General features: G+C 40.7%; 1 protein-coding gene across 8 annotated transcripts in view; it reads right to left on the minus strand.

Moving 5' to 3' along the window:
* The window catches only part of Rbm33 (RNA binding motif protein 33), a 110,810-nt gene that overhangs the window by 26,983 nt on the left and 63,991 nt on the right, over positions 1-19,836 (minus strand). For all 8 annotated transcript variants that reach the window (XM_006235845.5, XM_063286223.1, XM_017592681.3 and 5 more), the window contains 5 exons: positions 11,390-11,522; positions 9,989-10,332; positions 8,051-8,365; positions 6,602-6,889; positions 3,387-4,037 (listed from right to left, as the gene is read on the minus strand). In XM_006235845.5, coding sequence (XP_006235907.1) covers positions 3,387-4,037; positions 6,602-6,889; positions 8,051-8,365; positions 9,989-10,332; positions 11,390-11,522 — 1,731 coding nt within the window. The remainder of the gene's footprint in view (positions 1-3,386; positions 4,038-6,601; positions 6,890-8,050; positions 8,366-9,988; positions 10,333-11,389; positions 11,523-19,836) is intronic.

Genomic DNA, 19,836 nt, shown 5'->3' on the forward strand with positions numbered 1-19,836 from the left:
TCTATAGCAAAAGCTGGGAAGCTTCTGTGTCAGATGATCACACAGCTTAGCTTGTGACTCTGAAGAGGGAGAGCTTCAAGTTCTGTGTGCTATGAAATTGAGTTTCAGAGCAGCCAATGCAGACATGATGCCAACAACAAGCCCTATACAAAACATAGCATCTTCCTCCAGGCATAACCCAACAGTGACCCAGCCACCACAAGAACACAGAAATACTATCAAGATGTCATTCTTAAAAAAAAAAATTTATTTATTTCATGTAAATGAGTACTCTATCTGTACGGACACATGCATGCCAGAAGAGGGCATTGGATCCCATTACAGATGGTTGTGAGCCACCATGTGGTTGCTGGGAATTCAACTTGGGACCTCTGGAAGTGCAGTCAGTGCTCTTGACTGCTGAGCCGTCTCTCCAGCACACAAGAAGTCATTCTTACGAAAGTCTTTAGGATTGTTTCCTACTACCACAATGAAATTGTTTTAATAAAGAGGACCCAAATAATTTCAATAAAGAAAACTAATATACAACTAGAAGACAAATGAAAATATCCTTAAAGGTAACATTATTAAAGAAATGATAAACCTAAAATCTTAAACTCAGGCTCTCCATCTATCACAAAATCCAGTTTTTTATAAAAATTCTAAGGAAGCCAGATGTGGAGGCAACCCACTTTAATTCTTGCATCTGGCAGTGTAGGCAAAAACATTAAGAATTCAGACTACAACCAAGTTCAGAACTACATGAGACCCTATCTCAAAAAATTAAAACGAAATAGGCGAAGATGAATGATTTAATTTTTAAATTAGTTATGGAAGACAAGAAACACCCACTGTGAGTCACAGCAGGCTCACAGGTTGTAAGTCACACACAAGCCTGAAGAAGTTGGAGTTGGAAACTGGTATGAGGTATAAGAGCAGCTGGCCAGAGCCAAGCACAGAGACTCGTGTCCTTAGGCAGTAGTGGTCAGAGAAGCTCACTAGAGCATGACTTCCAGAAAGAAGAGACTACTCAACACTTTCGATTTAGTTATATAGATTTTTCTATCAGACAGCAGTAAAGAAGGCAGCTCTCTTAGGAAGCATGCGCTAACCTCTGCCCTATAATAAAACGTTCTCCAATGGTCAGCCCTAAAAAATACAAGTAATGTTATACAGAATGAATAGGCTGAATTCATTTATTTAGAAAAACTAACACACTCTCTCTCTCTCTCTGTCTCTCTCTGTCTCTCTCTGTCTCTCTCTGTCTCTCTCTCTCTCTCTCTCTCTCACCTCTCTCTAACTAAAGCAGTAGTTTTAACCTGTGGAGGGGTGTCTAGCAACCCTTTCAGTAAGGTCCCATAAGACAACTGGAAAATAGATTATACATAAGTGCACACACTCGCTCGCTCACACACAATTGTGTGTGTGTGTGTGTGTGTGTGTGTGTGTGTGTGTGTGTGTGTGTATGATGTATGGTGCATGCCTGCAATCCAAGCATTCAAGAGGATAAGGGAGGAGGATAACAAGCTTGAGGCCACTCTGGAAACAGTAAAAAATTTCTAAAAACCAGGAATAAAAAAAAAAAAATTAAGTTTTCCTTAAGAAATTTTATAAGCTATATATTATGTTTTTACTTTAATAGAAGTCAAGAGCTCTTAGCAAAATAGAATTCAGCCAACAACAAATGTCCTAATTCAAACAGTAAACTGGCAAACTAAAACCTTTCACATAGATGCCACGTTACACGCTTGACCTCCTCTCATATCAGGTAGCTGGCTCAGTGCAGACTCATAGCTAGATTTTTAGAGGCAGTGCACAGGCCTGAGCCCTAGCATGATGCCAGTGCCAGGAAGAAGACAGCTATGATTGATACCTAGTAGCAAGTAAGGGCAATGATAAAAGTCAAATAAAGGTGACAGTACTAGATGCTGGAACGCATAGCTACTTACTTTCTGAATTGTCCTAACTAGGTGCACCTTGCAAATACCTCACAATTATATGTTCTCTTAATAACAGTTCCTATCCACTTGGTGGAGGTAGCATTAGAGAAATACTATTTACTCAAAATAAAAGTGAACACCACTGAACCCATCAGGTTGATCAAAGTTGCCAACACAGCAGGAAAAGAGTTGCTAGAAATGCACATCAGTACTTAAGTCAAAAAAAGAAAGGTCAGAACGTGTTCCAAAGCACTTGGCTGGTGGCTCCTTAAGTAGAAAATTCCAAACACTGTTTTTCCTATTTGTTGTAAAATTAGGCAGCAATGAAGTAAAAATGACAAATAAGTTTCATATTAAATGACTTAGTTTTGTTTTTACACTGGAGCAGAGAGATCATTTTAGGTAAATGCAGGTTTGTTTTTGAAAGGAAGTACTTTCTAGTTTAAATGCTGCTCCCTATAGGCACACACTCCTACTGCAGAGCACCTATACCGCTCTTCCCACCAATGGGGACGTCTATGTCCACACTAGCCATCTGCTCTTGAGCTTTGAATCAATGAAACAGACTAAAACCTCACATTTAAAATAAAGACCCAAAGCTAAAAAGCCACTGTACAAACTTTACTGTGCCACTGAACATAGCAGTTTCAGATGCTGAATGGGACAGAAGGAAAACATTCAGCTAAAACAGGACTCTATAGTCCTGTAGTTGCTCACTGAGTATTCTACATATGTAACTGACTTGACATTATTCCATATACATGTCCTTATATCCCATGAGAGAAATCTGTTTTCTGTCTCCACATACTCAGCTAGCAAATCACATACATGGCACTTCACTCCTGTCCTTCATGGGTCCACCTTTTCCCTTTTGCTGTACAAATATCTGTGTTCCCAGGTTCCTACTTCCCCACTTTACATGGCAAAACGCATACAACAGGTATCACTGCTAAAGAGCACAGCAAATACTCGTCAAATGTGTAGCTCGAAAGTGGGTCCACTCCCCTCTGACCATACATGCGCAATGCTGTAAACAACTACTATGTGCATAACAATTCTTTTTGAGACAGGGTTTCTTTGTGTAGCCATGGCTGTCCTGGAACTCACTCTGTAGAAGAGAATGGCCTTCAACTCACAGAGATCTGTCTGCCTCTGCCTCCTGTGTGCTGGCATTAAAGGTGCAAACACACCTACAACAAACGATACATCGTTTGTTTGTTGGATTATGAGAAAACTGTTACAAAAGAAGCTAAAATTGAGAAGGGTATAGCTGCAGGATGTCATAATGGTTTTTCACTACTCAAGACAGCTGAGACCATATGGGTTAAGACAAAAGTAGAACTTGAATCTTAAGGTTTGGTTAATCTGTGACTCTACCAGAGTTCATGTTTAATTCTTTCTTATGGAGACTCATATTCTCTAAGGCAAAAAAATTTACAAAGAAGTGCATAAAATTTGTCGACTTACCCCTCCAGACAACTTAATCACCCTGACCTTGGAGCTGACATGTGGCCCATCTCCACCACCTCCACTGTTGGCCCTGTGCATGACAGTCCTCTTCACCCCTGGCTTGGTGTCCTGAGGCCGGCCCTGGAGGGATGTCACTCTGGCTGCCTGTGGGGAGTGGGGGGTCTCCTCCATATCCATAGGTTTGACATGGAGGACTTTGTGTGGCAGCTGTCGCAGATGCTTCAATGGTCTCAAGTGTTGCCCTTGATGCTGCATATTAGCACCAGGCGGGACAAAGTTTACCGCTTTGGGCTGAACATTAGCAGCGGTGACATCTTGGTTTTTGACAAGAAGTCTGGTTTTCACATTCTGCCTGCATTGTGTCCCTGGAAAGGGCAACAGTGGGTTACCATTGGTGGGGGATGGTGTAGCTGCCAGTTCCTCTTGCTCCATGGGGGTCTGAGAGCCATAGATTTGCTGCTGCTGCTGCTGCTGTTGTTGTTGCTGCTGCTGTTGCTGCTGTGCAAGTCTTTCCAGTAACTCCTTCTTTCTGGCACCAGCCTGCTGCTGCCTTCGTAGCTCCTTCTGCTTTAGGATTTCTTCTCTCAGTCGCTTCTGCTCCTCTATCTTTAAGCGATATAACCTTGTCTCTTCATCTTCATCAGGAAACTAAAATGGAAAACACAGTTCACTTTGCTTTATGTGGTAGGGTAGCCATTTCAAACAAATGTATTTCTCCCCAAACCTTCCAATTCAGTATCTGAAAGAAGGCATTCAAAAATCTGCTTAGCAAGAAGTATAACTCTTTCCTCCTCTAGGGAGGGGGGAAAATTATACAGCTAAACCTAATTTGGAAAATCTTATCAGAGTATTAAAAATGAAATAATGTAAATTTCCACTCATTTACAAGTTTGAAACCAATTAAACTATTCATTTAAGATATCAAAATATGTTTCGAATGGAAATAGAAACAGCTATGAGTCGCCGCTGTCACAGGGGTTTTATCTGCCTCTTCCCTGACAAACCAACAAAAGGTAGGGTGTGAATGACCTGAAAGGCCCTGATTACAACTATTGATTTTTCGTACAGAATTTTCAGGCTGATCTCAAACTCATTTGTCACAGGATAATTGGTTATAATGAATAGCACAAGTCAATCTTTCTGACCTTGAACTCACACACCCTCCTCAGAATCAAAATGCTGCCAATCGCAGTATTGGAATATTAATGTTAAGTGAATGCCCTGAATATCTCGGACCCAAACTATACTCAAAGTCTATATAAACTATACTCAAAGTCTATATAGAGAATTCCTTTCAAAAGTTTAGCCATTTTTTTTTAACCAAAGAATCTAATGAAGAAAGCTTATTATTTTAAAATGTTTTTATAAAATCACCTATCCATAAAATCTTCATTGAAGATTCAACCTATCTACAATTCACCTAGTTACAAATCCTGCCTATTTGCATAAATCTCAATAATTAGAAACATAAGACAATCAGAAGCGGAGAGTCGAGTGGGTTACCCTGTGGACTTGTTGTTGAATGTCAAAGTCTTGGGTACATTTCCAACAATTATAGGTAGGTAGGGGGGTGAGGGGTTGTTACTGCAGCAGGCATGATGAGCAAGACGCCCACAGTGCAATAACAGCCAGGGATGCAGCCAGCAGCACCAAGACCCAGACGCACCATTTCCTAACACAGACGTGATTCCTCAGCATGTGTTTCCCAAGCAGTCAGGAAAGGGTTAAAGAAGGTTCAGAGATACAGATCAAAATACTTTAGATTTACCCCTCACTGTACCAATACCAACTAAATAAACCTAAGTCAAGTCAGTACGTTAACTGTAGCTAAGCAAAATAAATATATTTCTTTGAAAAGAAAATATAAGCCTAGTTCCATTTGTGTGTGTGTATATAAAAAACTAAACAAAAACGAATTAAGGCATTCAACCTATACCATTGCAATGTGTCCACTTTCTATTTTACTTTCATAAATTATCTGCCTGCTTGTAGTAAATTTACAAATAAAATGAGTACACATGGCTGACTGTTCCTCTCCCTCTATTATTTAGTCAGTGTTATTATATAAGAAATATGTTATGTGAACCAGACTGAACATGAACATCATACATGCATACATACATATACACATACACATTCTCTAAGCTAGCTATATAACGCAAAGGCACTATCAAATTATTGGCAAAAAGAAAATCATTTTTTTTATTTAGGATTTTTTAGGGGGGAGGGTTGCTGAAATTGAACATGGGGCCTTGTGAATGTTGGCCAAATGGCCAAATTCACAACACTGGGGGGGAGGGGGAAAATATATATAAAATTACATTATGATGATGATGATGATGATGATAAGAAGCTGAGTTGCCCAGATTGGCCTTGAACTATTGATTTTCCTGTCTCACTTAACCTTCAGAGTAGCTAAGATTACAAGGGTGCAACCCAAGACCCAGATCACAAAGGCTCTTTATAAACCATGTCATTCCAGTCCAGTAGAGCCATTTTCTTTCATGCACTGATTATGAAACCCACATATCAAACTTTTAATGTCTATTAAATGACATCCAAAACATTCTGACTTCCTAATTTTGATGTGATACAATTAATACCATTATAATCACTTATCAGAAGAAAACTTGAATAATGAAAACCTAATTAAAGGTTAAAACACTGTTAACTGGTTTTTTAGAAAATGAATCCCTCAATTCTTGCTACTGAACAATAATCAGCCCGCAACACGGATTTACAGGTGCTCACATAACTCATGTTCTCATCTATGCCCAGCTCTCAGATATACCCTACCTTATTTCATCCTCATTTAACAGGCAACAAAGCTGAGGTTTGTAAGAGGTAGAGATCATGTAAAATACTGATCCACATTTATTACTCCACACCTACTCTAAATTACCAAATATAAGTAAGGTCACAGAACCACATGGCTTTCTGAGTAAGGTTTTACTGGTATTCAACACATCTGCTCCTGTAAGGACTGTTAATAACCTGCCTTGTACTACAATGGCAGAAGTAACTATGATTGTCTAGAATGTTATAGAACTCCAGGGTCCTTTACAGAAAACATCTGCTAAACCTGGATATACATTGACTTTATATAATACAACAATAACTGTACAGATACAGTTGCATGAGTGAACTAGGCAGAATACACTGGCACTCAGGACCCTATTCCAGAACAAACACACCCCAGGAAGATGTCATACCTCTGCTTCTGCTTTTGCTTCTTCCTTAGGTTGAGCCCCAGGACTAAGTGGTTTGGCTTTTGCATCAGTCTTTCCCTGTGAGCTCCTGGAAGCCACCACAGCCCTACAAGGTGGGGATGTGTTGGCAATGGACTTCACCTGAGCTGCAGGTGTGGAGGAGCAGCGATTACCACTCATTTCCAAAACATGTGAAGGTGCTATGGGGAGTTCACGAAGATTACTGTTTCTGGGAGCAGTGGGTTGCATCTGCTGCATGGGCCGTTTGCTTATATTCTGAGATGCTGTGTTCTGTCACAAAAAGAAACACAAGTTTATTAGTGAGTAGAAACACAAGGCATCACTGTAATCAATAACTGCCTTCCTTTCTGAGAGGTAAACCCCTTACTCTCTGGCAAACACTTTTTATCCTTAGTGTTGCTGTATGCTCTGATGCTTAGGACTCAGTTCCATAAAGATACAGCTTCCATTTATAAAAGTCAAACCCACTGATTTATCAGTAAATGTAGACTAATATTTTTAACAGCATTCTGGGCTAAACAATAACAACAACACCTCACTCTGCCTGCCTCAAGGACCCAACTGATCAATAGTACACTGTTTCTAAGCTTAAAATGGAACAGGAGAACCCAATGCTATTGTTTCAATCTTACAGAAAGCTTTCTGCAGGAGAAAGGTGCCACAAAGTTCTATTACAAGAAGAGACATGCCTGAGAGAGAACCCACATGTCAAGGATCAGAGGTAGCTGAGACAAGGAGGAACTGAGCTTCTGCCATTACCTTAACAAGGAAGCAGGACTACACATGCCTCTCCTCTATCTAGCAATCCTCTTTAAAGCTTCCATCCAAGTCATATTACAATATAAAGAGGCAGGTTTAAGGAAAACAGGTTCAAAGCAACTCACTGACTTCCTCAAACTATAAGGATTAAAAAGGACAGGATTAAGAGGTAGACTTATAGAAAGGAATTGTGTTAGGATACTGTGATTTGTCCTGAAAGAGACAGTAATGGCAGTCACTAGGGGAGGACAAGACAATGGAAGCTACATATTACTCTCACACCAACCTTCTATTTCCCAATTTCTTTCAATGGATGACAAGACCTATGTTTGCTAACCATATGTAAAATGTAACACCACAAACAAATATAATTTCCTAAAACTGAATGTAAGCTCTTATTCAGGACTACAGAAGTAGATAATCTATATCAAAAACTAAGCCCCTTGCACTGGAGGAATGACTCATCACTACTGTCTAATCACTTCAGAAAACTCAAGGCTCAAAAGGGTAAGTTAATATCTATAGTTAAAACATTTTTTGCAAAGTATTCTTAAAAAATTTACTTTTGCTTTTGAAAATATACTGATTATTAATTTTTAAAAACTGGAAAATGATCTAGCTCAAAAGTTATGTCCCATAAAGCCTGTAAGTTAACCCACATCTGTTACTCACATGCCGGAGCCCCTGACGTGGAGTACACTGCATCCGACTGCTGTTGGACTGAGGCTGGGCAGTCTGTACATGAGGCCTGAACTGTGGCTGAGACATGGGCATCAGAGGAGGGGGAGGAGCAGAAAGGTGGTGGTGATGCTGGTGTTGCTGTGGCTGATGCTGAGGGGGAGGCTGATGCTGTGGGGGAGGCTGGTGTGGAGGCTGAAGGGGAGGTTGAAGGGGTGGCTGATGCTGGTGATGCTGGGGCTGCTGCTGGGGCTGCTGCGGCTGGGGCTGTGGTTGATGAGGTGGTGGCAACGGAGGATGCAAGGGTCCCTTCCATTTCAAAAGAAACAAACAACAGTTTATTAATAAATGTGTTAGGGAGATTTCAATGCAATGGTTTCCTTTAAAAAGCCAGCATGAGAAGAAGCTTATGTGGAGAACTTAACACCACTACAAATACAGCAATTGGCTGGTGACACTACCTTTGTTTGCCTAAACATATGCTCCATCATAAAAGGCAACCTCCCACAGCACGCTCAAAGGGTCTACGATGACCATAAATGAGGAAAAAAGTACAGACACAGGACACACTGCTTTCTAACTAAAGAAGATAAACCTACATGTTCACGGCAACTGCTGCTTGGTAATGGAATTATTATTTTCTTTAGATTCACCTATATTCTATTATTTCTGTAACAAAGGAGAAATTATTTCTATTTTTATTTTAAAAAAATCAAAATATTTAACCCGTTTTGAACACTGTAAATAGTTTTCTTTTTAGCTTAAATATACATTCTTATTAACTTGTCATTTAATTATTGCTCGACCAGCTATACATGTGAGTATATAGTTAAGAACGTGAACACGTGTCTGAGGAGATCAGAGGTTAGAGAACTTGCTAGAGTCAGTTCTTTCTTTCCACTATGTGAGTTCCAGGGATGAAGCTCAGGTGATCAGGCTTGAGTGCAAGTGCTTTTAACTGCTCTGCTATCTTTACCAGCTTAGATACTCTTTTAAATTGTTTATTTATGTGTATGGATGCTTTAGGTGAACAAACATCTATGTACCTTGGGCACGTCTGATGCCCACCAAGGCCAGAAGAAGACTTCGGGTCCCTTGGAACTGGAGTTACAAATGATTGAGCCACCACATATGTGCTGGGGATTGGACCTTATTCTCTGGGAAGGCAGCAAATGCTCTTAATGACTTAGCCATCTCTCTAGTCTCTAAATACACATTCTTATATTCCCTGTGTATCCAAATAGTTGAGAGAACTGTACTCCCCCCACTCCTTCTTTGGTACACAGTACTTTCCAAGTTCTGGAACTTAGGAATACCACTGTACCTCACTCGAACACTATATATCTTTATAATTAAGATTAAAATATAAAGAAAATATACTTGATAAGAAAAAAGGCACAAATACTTGTACTGGCCAGTAAACACCTACCAGCAGAGGGCGCACAAGCCTGTCACACAAAGAGTGAGAAAGAACACTTTTCCTCCCCACCAAGAAGGTCTTCCTTTTTTTCTCCCTAGCAGGAATAGGATGCTGAGAAAAATTCCAAGAGTGACCCAAGTTCGGTTCTTGGAAAACAAGAATTACTTTTTCCACATTCCCTAGTATATTAAGGAGGTAAACAATACTGTCAAGAAGAGCTGGCTATAGTGAACAGTATACTTAAGACTCATGTATCCTTAAAATTTTGACCATTTCTTTCTAGCCACCATAATTTCTGTCATCCAGAGCTTCAATTTTTTCCCACAGTGTCATTTCTCTACCAAATTTTGATTAAAATGTGTTGGTATTTATAAAAAAAAAAAAAAAAGACTCATGTATCCTTTACATAACCATAAGTTAGCAGAAATAAAACCAGAAACATCCCTTTCATGAAATACAAAGGCTGGGCACCATCCAGGGATAGTTTCCCTCACGGCTGGTTCATGTCATACCTGAAGGTTAGGCTGTGCATGTGTAGGCAGGAATGGCTGTCCCGGGCTGGGTAGAAACGGCTGTCTAGGAGGAATGAAAGGCCTGGCAGTTGCTGACCCTGGCTGGCTAAAGTGCAGGATCCCCACTGGGCCTGGGGGCTGCAGGGCTGGTCTTACAGGCCTCTCTCGAGGGAACACTGGCTGCTGTCCTTGCTGATTAAATGCTGGTCCAGGCTGAGTGAACGGTAAGGGGCTCTGAGTGGGGACAGGATGGCTGCTGTTCAGGAGCGTGGGAGGAGGCGGTGGTGGAGGAGGACTTCGCTGTTCCAAAAAAAGATGACTGGGGAACCTTGGTTCACCTGAAACTGAACAGTAATTCATTACACCTTCAATTAAAAAAAAAAAACAAAAACAAACAAACAAAAAAACAAAAAAACCACACACTTCTTAGATAAGCTATAGAGGAATTTTAATACAGTAACCTGGCTGCTTTGGTAAAGAATCACATCCAAAGATCTTGCTAGAATGCAGACACCCACTGGATTACAGTATGATCTGGCTAGAATACGGACACACCTTTAATCCCTAACAATCAAGGTAAGGTTAGTTTGTAGAATGAAGCAGCCATATTTGAAAGTGATATCTAATTGAGGGGCAGACAAAGTGATGGATCAGAGAAAGATTGACAGAATGAGTGAGAGATAGGATACACCCAACTCACAAAGAACAGACAGGAAAGATAGCTTACTTAAGAGTACTGAAAGGAAGCATGTAGGTGGTGGGTGTGAATGGCAGTTTTTTGAGGAGCAGGTTGCAGAGAACAAGCTAGAATAGGTAAAGACAGAACAAGGTATGAAAAGGAGCCAGAAGATTAGAACACATTGCCAAAGTTAGCATGAGGCCAAGCAGCGCAATTCAGGCAGAAGCACAAAGAAGGCAGATCTAAACAGTCAGCTTGGAAGATTATACTATACAGAGACTAGACACAATCAGGCTCGGGCCTAGGGAGAGTTAGAACAGAGAAAAGAATGCTCTGAGCTCAGCTCAAGCCCTGTATTCATACAGCTTAGATTAGGCTCTCATCTCATCCTTCTATCCAAAGAAATAAGTGACAATGAGTATTTTCAGGGAATGCCTCACTATTTTCAAGTGTTAGCATCGTATTTTAGAAAGAATTCTAGATTTTAGCTATCCCGGCATGATTCTGTAGGTTCTTTTCTATAAGCCTTTCCTTCTTTGTACAAGACTGTCATATTTCAGATCCAATTACTGTTTGGTTTTAGCCAATGAGATAACTGATAGAATCATTGTAACACATCTCCTAGTGGGAAGCAAATCCTGTTTTAGCAGTAACTGCACAGGTACACCATTCAGTGCAGCTTCTGTCACTTCATCTTGTGCCCATTATATCCCTTCATGTACCTCCTAAGAAGAAAGGGTCCCGTTCCTGAGGTGGGGGTGGGGCTCTCCACTGGTCCTGGAGAGGAAGTCGAGGTGGCTGGTTAAAACTGTTGGGAACAGGTCCAGGTGTGTGCTGTGGAAATTCTGGAGGGCCCTAAAGAACAGTGGAAAACAAGATGAAAACCACATGTAGGCTTCAGAATATACACACACAACCCCAGACTTCACAATATTTCATTATTTCCTATGATCAGCCTACTGTTTTCTGTTCCCTCTCAAAGTGTGCACATGTATGAAGATAAGTATCTACATGTAACCCCAAGGCTTACTAAAACCTACACAATTGTTAACTTCACTTCCAAATGTCTATTTTGGACATCCATGGCATTTGTTTCGTCAAAGATGCTATTCTTTGTTATCTACTTCACACAACTCTAAGCTGCAGCTATGTAGCAATTTAGTTCAAAGAAAAAATTTTCAATTTGTACTTTAACAAAAATTAGCAACCTGAGATAACAGAATAATTTTAAGAAATCAAAAATTTAAAAAAAATATAGCTGATTCTCTTGTATAAAAACAACTTACATTCAGGATAGGTTATTTAGCTCAATGTTAAGAGTGTTCCTCTGCCACCAATGCAAGGCCCTACGTTCTATACCAAGCACCCAAAGAAAACCAAACTAACAAACTCAAGCATCCTCAGTAACGGTATTTTACTAGAACAGAGAGAGGCAAAGGAAAACAGCCTCATCTCATGATCCTTTAATGTAGTCACTGATATAGTTAAAAACTGTGCTAGTATCAAAGGAACTGACTGCTATTCAAAGAAGGACACAAAGTGCTCTAAAACAAAACAATAAATATCAAATTCTTTTGATGTAGTATTTATTACCTCATCCAATGGGAAATTTCTCAACTTTTAAACTCTTAACTCAGCGGTTAAGAATGTTTGCTTCTCGGGCTGGAGAGATGGCTCAGTGGTTAAGAGCACTGTCTGCTCTTCCAGAGGTCCTGAGTTCAATTCCCAGCAACCACATGGTGGCTCATAACCATCTGTAAAGAGATCTGATGCCCTTGTCTGTACCTCGTGTGTATCTGAAGACAGTTACAGTGGACTTATATATAATAAATGAATAAATCTTTAAAAAAAAAAAAAGAATGTTTGCTTCTGGGTATAAAATTAACTCAAATAAATCAGTAGCCTTCCTCTACACAAAAGAGAAACAAGCCGAGAAAGAAATAAGGGAAACGACACCCTTCATAATAGTACCAAATAATAGAAAATACCTCAGTGTGACTTTAACCAAGCAAGTGAAAGATCTGTATGATAAGAACTTCAAGCCTCTGGAGAAAGAAATTGAAGATCTCAGAAGATGGAAAGACACCTTCCCACCAATGCTCATGGATTGGCAGGATTAATATAGTAAAAATGGCCATTTTACCAAAAGTGATCTACAGATTCAATGCAATCCCCATCAAAATTCCAATCCAATTCTTCAGAGAGTTAGAAAGAACAATTTGCAAATTCATCTGGAATAACAAAAAACCCAGGATAGCTAAAACTATCCTCAACAATAAAAAGACTTCTGGGGAAATCGCCATCCCTGAACTCAAGCAGTATTACAGAGCAATAGTGATAAAAACTGTATGGTATTGGTACAGAGACAGGCAGATAGACCAGTGGAATAGAATTGAAGACCCAGAAATGAACCCACACACCTATCGTCACTTGATTTTTGACAAAGGAGCCAAAACCATCCAATGGAAAAAAATAGCAAATGGTGCTGGCTCAACTGGAGGTCAACATGTAGAAGAATGCAGATCGAGCCATGCTTATCACCCTGTACAAAGCTTAAGTCCAAGTGGATCAAGGACCTCCACATCAAACCAGATACACTCAAACTAATAGAAGAAAAAGTGGAGAAGGATCTCAAACACATGGGCACTGAAGAAAATTTCCTGAACAAAACACCAATGGCTTATGGTCTAAGATCAAAAATCAACAAATGGGATCTCATAAAACTGCAAAGCATCTGTAAGGCAAAGGACATTGTTGTTAGGAAAAAAACGACAACCAACAGATTGGGAAAAGATCTTTACTAATCCTACAACAGATAGATGGCTTATATCCAAAATATACAAGAACTCAAGAAGTTAGACCGCAGGGAGACAAATAACCCTATTAAAAAATGGGGTTCAGAGCTAAACAAAGAATTCACAGCTGAGGAATGCCGAATGGCTGAGAAACACCTAAAGAAATGTTCAACATCTTTAGCCGTAAGGGAAATGCAAATCAAAACAACCCTGAGATTCCACCTCACACTAGTCAGAATGGCTAAGATCAAAAACTCCAGCGACAACAGATGCTGGCGAGGATGTGAAGAAAGAGGAACACTCCTCCATTGTTGGTGGGATTGCAGACTGGTACAACCATTCTGGAAATCAGTCTGGAGGTTCCTCAGAAAATTGGAAACTACCTGAGGATCCAGCTATACCTCCCTTGGGCATATACCCAAAAGATGCCCCAACATATAACAAAGACACATGCTCCACTATGTTCATCGCAGCCTTATTTATAATAGCCAGAAGCTGGAAAGAACCCAGATGCCCTTCAACAGAGGAATGGATACAGAAAGTGTGGTACATCTATCTACACAATGGAAAATTACTCTACTATCAAAAACAATGACTTTATGAAATTCATAGGCAAATGGATGGAACTGGAAAATATCATCCTGAGTGAGCTTAACCCAATCACAGAAAAACACACATGGTATGCACTCATTGATAAGTGGCTATTAGCCCAAATGCTTGAATTACCCTAGATGCACAGAACTCATGAAACTCAAGAAGGATGACCAAAATGCGAACGCTTCACTCCTTCTTTAAAAGGAGAACAAGAATACCCTTGGCAGGGAATAGGGAGGCAAAGTGTAGAACAGAGGTAGAAGGAACACCCATTCAGAGCCTGCCCCACATGTGGCCCATACATATACAGCCACCCAATTAGATAAGATGGATGAAGCAAAGAAGTGCAGGTCGACAGGAACCGGATGTAGATCTCTCCTGAGAGACACAGCCAGAATACAGCAAATACATAGGCGAATGCCAGCAGCAAACTACTGAACTGAGAACGGGACCCCCGTTGAAGGAATCAGAGAAAGGACTGGAAGAGCTTGAAGGGGCTTGAGACCCCATATGAACAACAATGCCAACCAACCAGGGCTTCCAGGGACTAAGCCATTACCCAAGGACTAAACATGGACTGACCCTGGGCTCCAACCTCATAGGTAGCAATGAATAGCCTAGTAAGAGCACCAGTGGAAGGGGAAGCCCTTGTTCCTGCCAAGACTGAACCCCCAGTGAACATGATTGTTGGGGGGAGGGCAGAAATGGGGGGAGGATGGGGAGGGAAACACCCGTATAGAAGGGGAGGGGGAAGGGTTGGGGGATGTTGGACTGGAAACTGGGAAAGGTAATAACAATTGAAATATAAATAATAAATACTCAATTTAATAAAGATGGAGAAAAAAAAAAAAGAATGTTTGCTGTTTGCAGAGGACCTGAGTTTGGTTTCCAGCACGACTGTAAGCAGCTCACAATCACTCGTAACTCCAGCTATAGGAGCTCAATGCCCTCTTCTGACCTCCGTTAGTACTGTACTCCCATGTATATTCCCATGTAAATATATAATTAAAAATAAAATTTAGGGGGTTGGGGATTTAGCTCAGTGGTAGAGCGCTTGCCTAGGAAGTGCAAGGCCCTGGGTTCGGTCCCCAGCTCCGAAAAAAAGAACCAAAAATAATAAATAAATAAATAAATAAATAAATAAATAAAATTTAGAAAAACAATCTTCCTCATAAACTCAAAATTCTTAATACCTTGTTTATTTTTCATTACTAATTTTAGCTATTCTCCCTAAATGTGACCCCATTTTATAGCACCAAAAATACTGCTTGGCTTTTAAAGGCAAATTCTGTTGCCTTTAAATGGCTGCTCTAAGGCCAGCAATATGGCAGTGGGTGCAAAGTGTCTCACATCAAATCTGATGACCTGAGTTTGACTCCCAGAACCTACATGGTAGAGAAAAAAAAAAGAACTTGACTCCTGCAAATTGTCCTCTGACCTCCTCACATGCACCTTACACACAAGCACACAGAAACAACAAACAAATGTAAAAGTCTACTACAGAGTTGAGGAGGTGTCTCAACTTGCTTCATAAGCACCAAGACCTGAGTTCCAATCCTCTGTATGCATATAAACCCAGGTTGTGGTAGCACAGACCTGGAAACCCAGTGCTGGGGAAATGAAGCAGGATTCCTAGGGCTCAGACTAGCTAAGATGGCTCCAGATCCAGTTATAAACTCTCAGAAAGTAAGAGAAATGTGACCGAGGAAGACGTCCAGCATCAACCTCTAGTCAATACATGTGCACCCACATACAAGACATACACAGAGGGTGGGGAAGGAGGGAGGGAGGGAAAGAGGGAGGCAGAGAGCAAGCCTGAACCTGGGGGCACAATAAGAATAGTGCAAAACAAACATTCCCATTAACCACAAACCTCTAAGCATATTAGCTAAAAATGGCAATAAAATGAGGTTTGAAATGTAAACATTATACTTTCTCAAAATAAAGCATTAGGATTTATTGAAAGATATAGACGAGAAATCCCCACAGAGCACATTCTTTTTAGCTGTTACTAAAAAGAATGTTAGCTAGGTCAAGTGAGACGAGGCAACCCTCACTACATCAAAGTCTAAAGAAGTTTCTTGCTACCAAAAAGTTGTCAAGATATCTTCTCCTCAAAACACAGCCAATAATGAGGCAGCTGTGAAGATGTAAAACATACCTGCCCATCCTCAGAACACACACGCAATAGTGGTACTAGCTGGACACATCACTACTCTGATGCTCTGAGAGGATTCTTTAACATCTCCACTTCGATAAAATGCAGAAAAGCTTTTTCTACCAATATCAATCACCTTGCTGGTACTTACAAGCCTGAATAAGGAATTCTAACAGACATGCCCATTCTGTCATGAAGTCAATGAAACACATCATGTCCACTGTATGTAGCATTCTTTATGCACAAGAGCAACGTGAGCACTCTGGTTTCAGTTTCACGCACCAGCATATTCTGGCACATACAACTTGAGCATCCTTAGTCTGAAAAATCAGTAACTTTCTAAGCCACACTCAACGTTTCACATTGTAGACTTCAAATTTTGGCTTACGGTTACTCAATGGGTAAAGCCCAGGTTATGCATTCCCCAAACTAAAGAACCCTGAAACCTGAAATACTTTGGTCCCAAATATTTCAGATAAAGATGATGCAACACCTACAAGTACATCTACACATGTTTTAAGTGATCTTCAAAATGTCCTGGATTATAAACTAGAAATCATGGTTATGTAACATCTGATGGGGTAGGGAGAGGAAAGGGAGAATGGAAAGAAAGAAGATATGAATGAATGAATCAATGAATGAATGGGAATCAGTTTATATACCTCTGATATGTGAAGAGGTCTAATTGATCCTGTGGCTTCTGATCTAAGTGCCTTAGTTAGGGTTTCTATTGCAACACCATAACAAAAAAGAAACTTGGGGAAAGAATGGATTTATTTAATCTCAGCCTGCTTTCTTCCAGGAGAATACGCTTGGAGTAGCACCAATTCACTGTGTTCTGGGTCCTCCACAACAATTGCCAATCAAGAAAATGCCCTGGAGGCTTATTCACAGCCATTCTGGTAGGAACTCTTTTCAAGTTAGGACTCACTCTAACAAAATGACTCTAGCATGTGCTAAGTTGATATAAAACTAACCAGCATACCAAGTAAATCAGCAATCCTGACACTTTCCAATTAGACAACTGTCCTCCAATGCTGTGTACAATCACCACCTCAGGGGCAGTATGAAATGGAACACAGAGGCTATTAGTACTCAGAAACAGTAGGCCCACCTCTTGTAACAGTTCATATAAATCTCAGCATGTGTGAAGGTGTGACCCCAACTCTAGAGTCAGGCGTCTAGCATGCTTACAAGAGGTTACTTGAATCCAGTGTTGACTGTCTTTGGTTATACGGTTAATCTTGATGTCAGGGGAGCTGGGAGAAAGAACTGGCCTAAATGAACGGTCACATACTCCTACCTTACAGTGATTTTTAACATAATTTTTTAAAAGATTTATTTATTTTATATATGTGAGTACACTGTAGCTGTCTTCAGACATACCAGAAGAGGGCATCAGATCCCAGTACAGATGGTTTTGAGCCACGATGTAGTTGCTGGAAACTACACTCACCACCTTAGAAGAGCAGTCAGTACTCTTAACTACTGAACCATCTCTCCAGCCCTCACAGAATTCTAATAACTACCATATGACTCCAAGAACATAATAATGTACTTCACAATCATCTACAGAGGACCAAAGGTGTTTTGGTTCAAAGACTGTGCCATCATCACTGCCCATACAAGGCCCATTACCTCATCGAACACGACCAGGAAACAAAAAAACTTTATGGTGTCAAATTACTGCCTAAAGTCAAAGTCATACCTCTACTTTGGTAACTTTAAGCCATACCACAGTCAATCATATCAAAAGGTTTCACTGAAGAAACTCAGTGTGAGCTCCCACAGGTCATCGCTGTCAGGACAAAGTCTGCAGAGTTGGAGATTTCCAACAGAGGTCAACTTTCCCCTTAGACACAGAACATCAATGTCTGTATCCTCTGTGGCATACGAACTCTGGAAATCATACTAGATTTCTACAATGTATCTATTCCTTAAAAACTTTATTCATGTTTTTATTTTAAATAAAAATACAAAATTCCCCCTGGGAACAGCTTCTCTGGTAGAAACGGTTCTTTCTGCCACCCCTCCTCATTCCAGACAGGCCCAGACTGCTCCTTGAGGTTTGTTTCACAGACCCACCCTGGTGTAGACCACAGATGACCCACATTACCACTTCCCAGCCTGCTGAGGGACTATACAATGAAAAGCCTCATTACAGCAGATTAGTATCACCAAGTGATTTTAATTGATCAACACTGGGAAGTCTTTCCCTATCCCTAGTCACTTTCCATATGATCGTCTTCTAGTTCTGATCTGCAGTACAGCTGCATCTATGCCTGCAACAGCCTGAGCAGCCTTACTGTATCCAAGTGTCACATAGAATCCTTAGTAATGTGAGTGCCAATGTTTAGCACCAGCCTATTTAAGATAATCTCAGTTTTCATTCTATTACTTCATTTAGTCAATTTTTATAGAAACAAACAGTGTACTGAATTACAGCAAGAACTGAAAGCATGCTACTGATGTGTTTATCAGGAGCATGCCTCAGGCTCTTAACATTTTAGCTCAGTTAACAAGATGACAAAGAGCAGACGCAGGAGGAATTGAAGAGGGAAGAATTTTAATACAACTTACACAAAACTTATACTGATAGCTGGAAATCAGCAACCCTCAGTGTGAAAATTTTATCATTTTAACTTTCACCAATTTCATAAAAGAGTGCAGCAAGCCTAATTTATTCACAATTCAACATCACTTACTGTCACTGCCACCACTACGCAGCTGCTCTACCCACCCAACTGACCCGCCTAGTTCCTTTCCAAAACCAGAGTGATTTATTGCAGTGTTCCTGGCTTTCTAAATAACCTATGTTATCGGGAATTAATCTATGTCCTTCCAGAACCAGAGTGACTTCCTGCATTGTGCCCCTGGTTTCTATACATACCTCCTACATTATCATGAAACTCAAGGCAAGACACTGCAGCTGGCCTTTCTGTTCAGCTCTCAGAAAGACCAATCAGCCAGCTCGTTTCCTTTCCCTCTGACGTCCTCATGCAGACTTCATAACTGCGTGTAATTAAGCCCAGCATTCCTGTCTGGTTTTGTTACTGGGCTCACAGAAGTACAATGTGTGTTCGTCCCGTGAACAGAGTCGGGGATCAATAGGATGAGTCATATGGCACACAGGACCTTTCCTAATCCTTCCCCGACCCCCTCCACCTCTCCAGACAGTTAATTTTGAATCCTCCAAGGAGATGAGGCCGGTGTAACTGGAAAAGCAGGCTGGTTTCCACACTGTGAGGAGTGAAGTTTGGCTGGGTTCTATTGTCATGGAGAGACCAGGGTATCACTCCCCGCTTAACCCTTCATCTTTGCCCAAATTAGTGGTCAGAGCCAAAAAGACTCCAGGGAGACCACTGCACAGTTTTTAGTAAGAATTTCAAGCCTTGAGTGGTGGTGGTGCACACATATAATCCCAACACTTGGGAGGCAGACAGATCCCTCTTAGTCCAAGGCAACCCAGTCTACAGAGCAAGGTTAGGACTGCCAGAATTGCACTGTGAAACCCTGTCTTTACAAACAAAACAACAACAAACGCAACGACTTCAAGCTATGGCGGACTAAGTGTACTGCTTCTCTGTGTAGGGTGGCTGTAGCCAAAACCCAACTGTCATTC

Source organism: Rattus norvegicus, chromosome 4, assembly GCF_036323735.1.
Source record: "Rattus norvegicus strain BN/NHsdMcwi chromosome 4, GRCr8, whole genome shotgun sequence".
Classification (NCBI taxonomy): domain Eukaryota; kingdom Metazoa; phylum Chordata; class Mammalia; order Rodentia; family Muridae; genus Rattus; species Rattus norvegicus.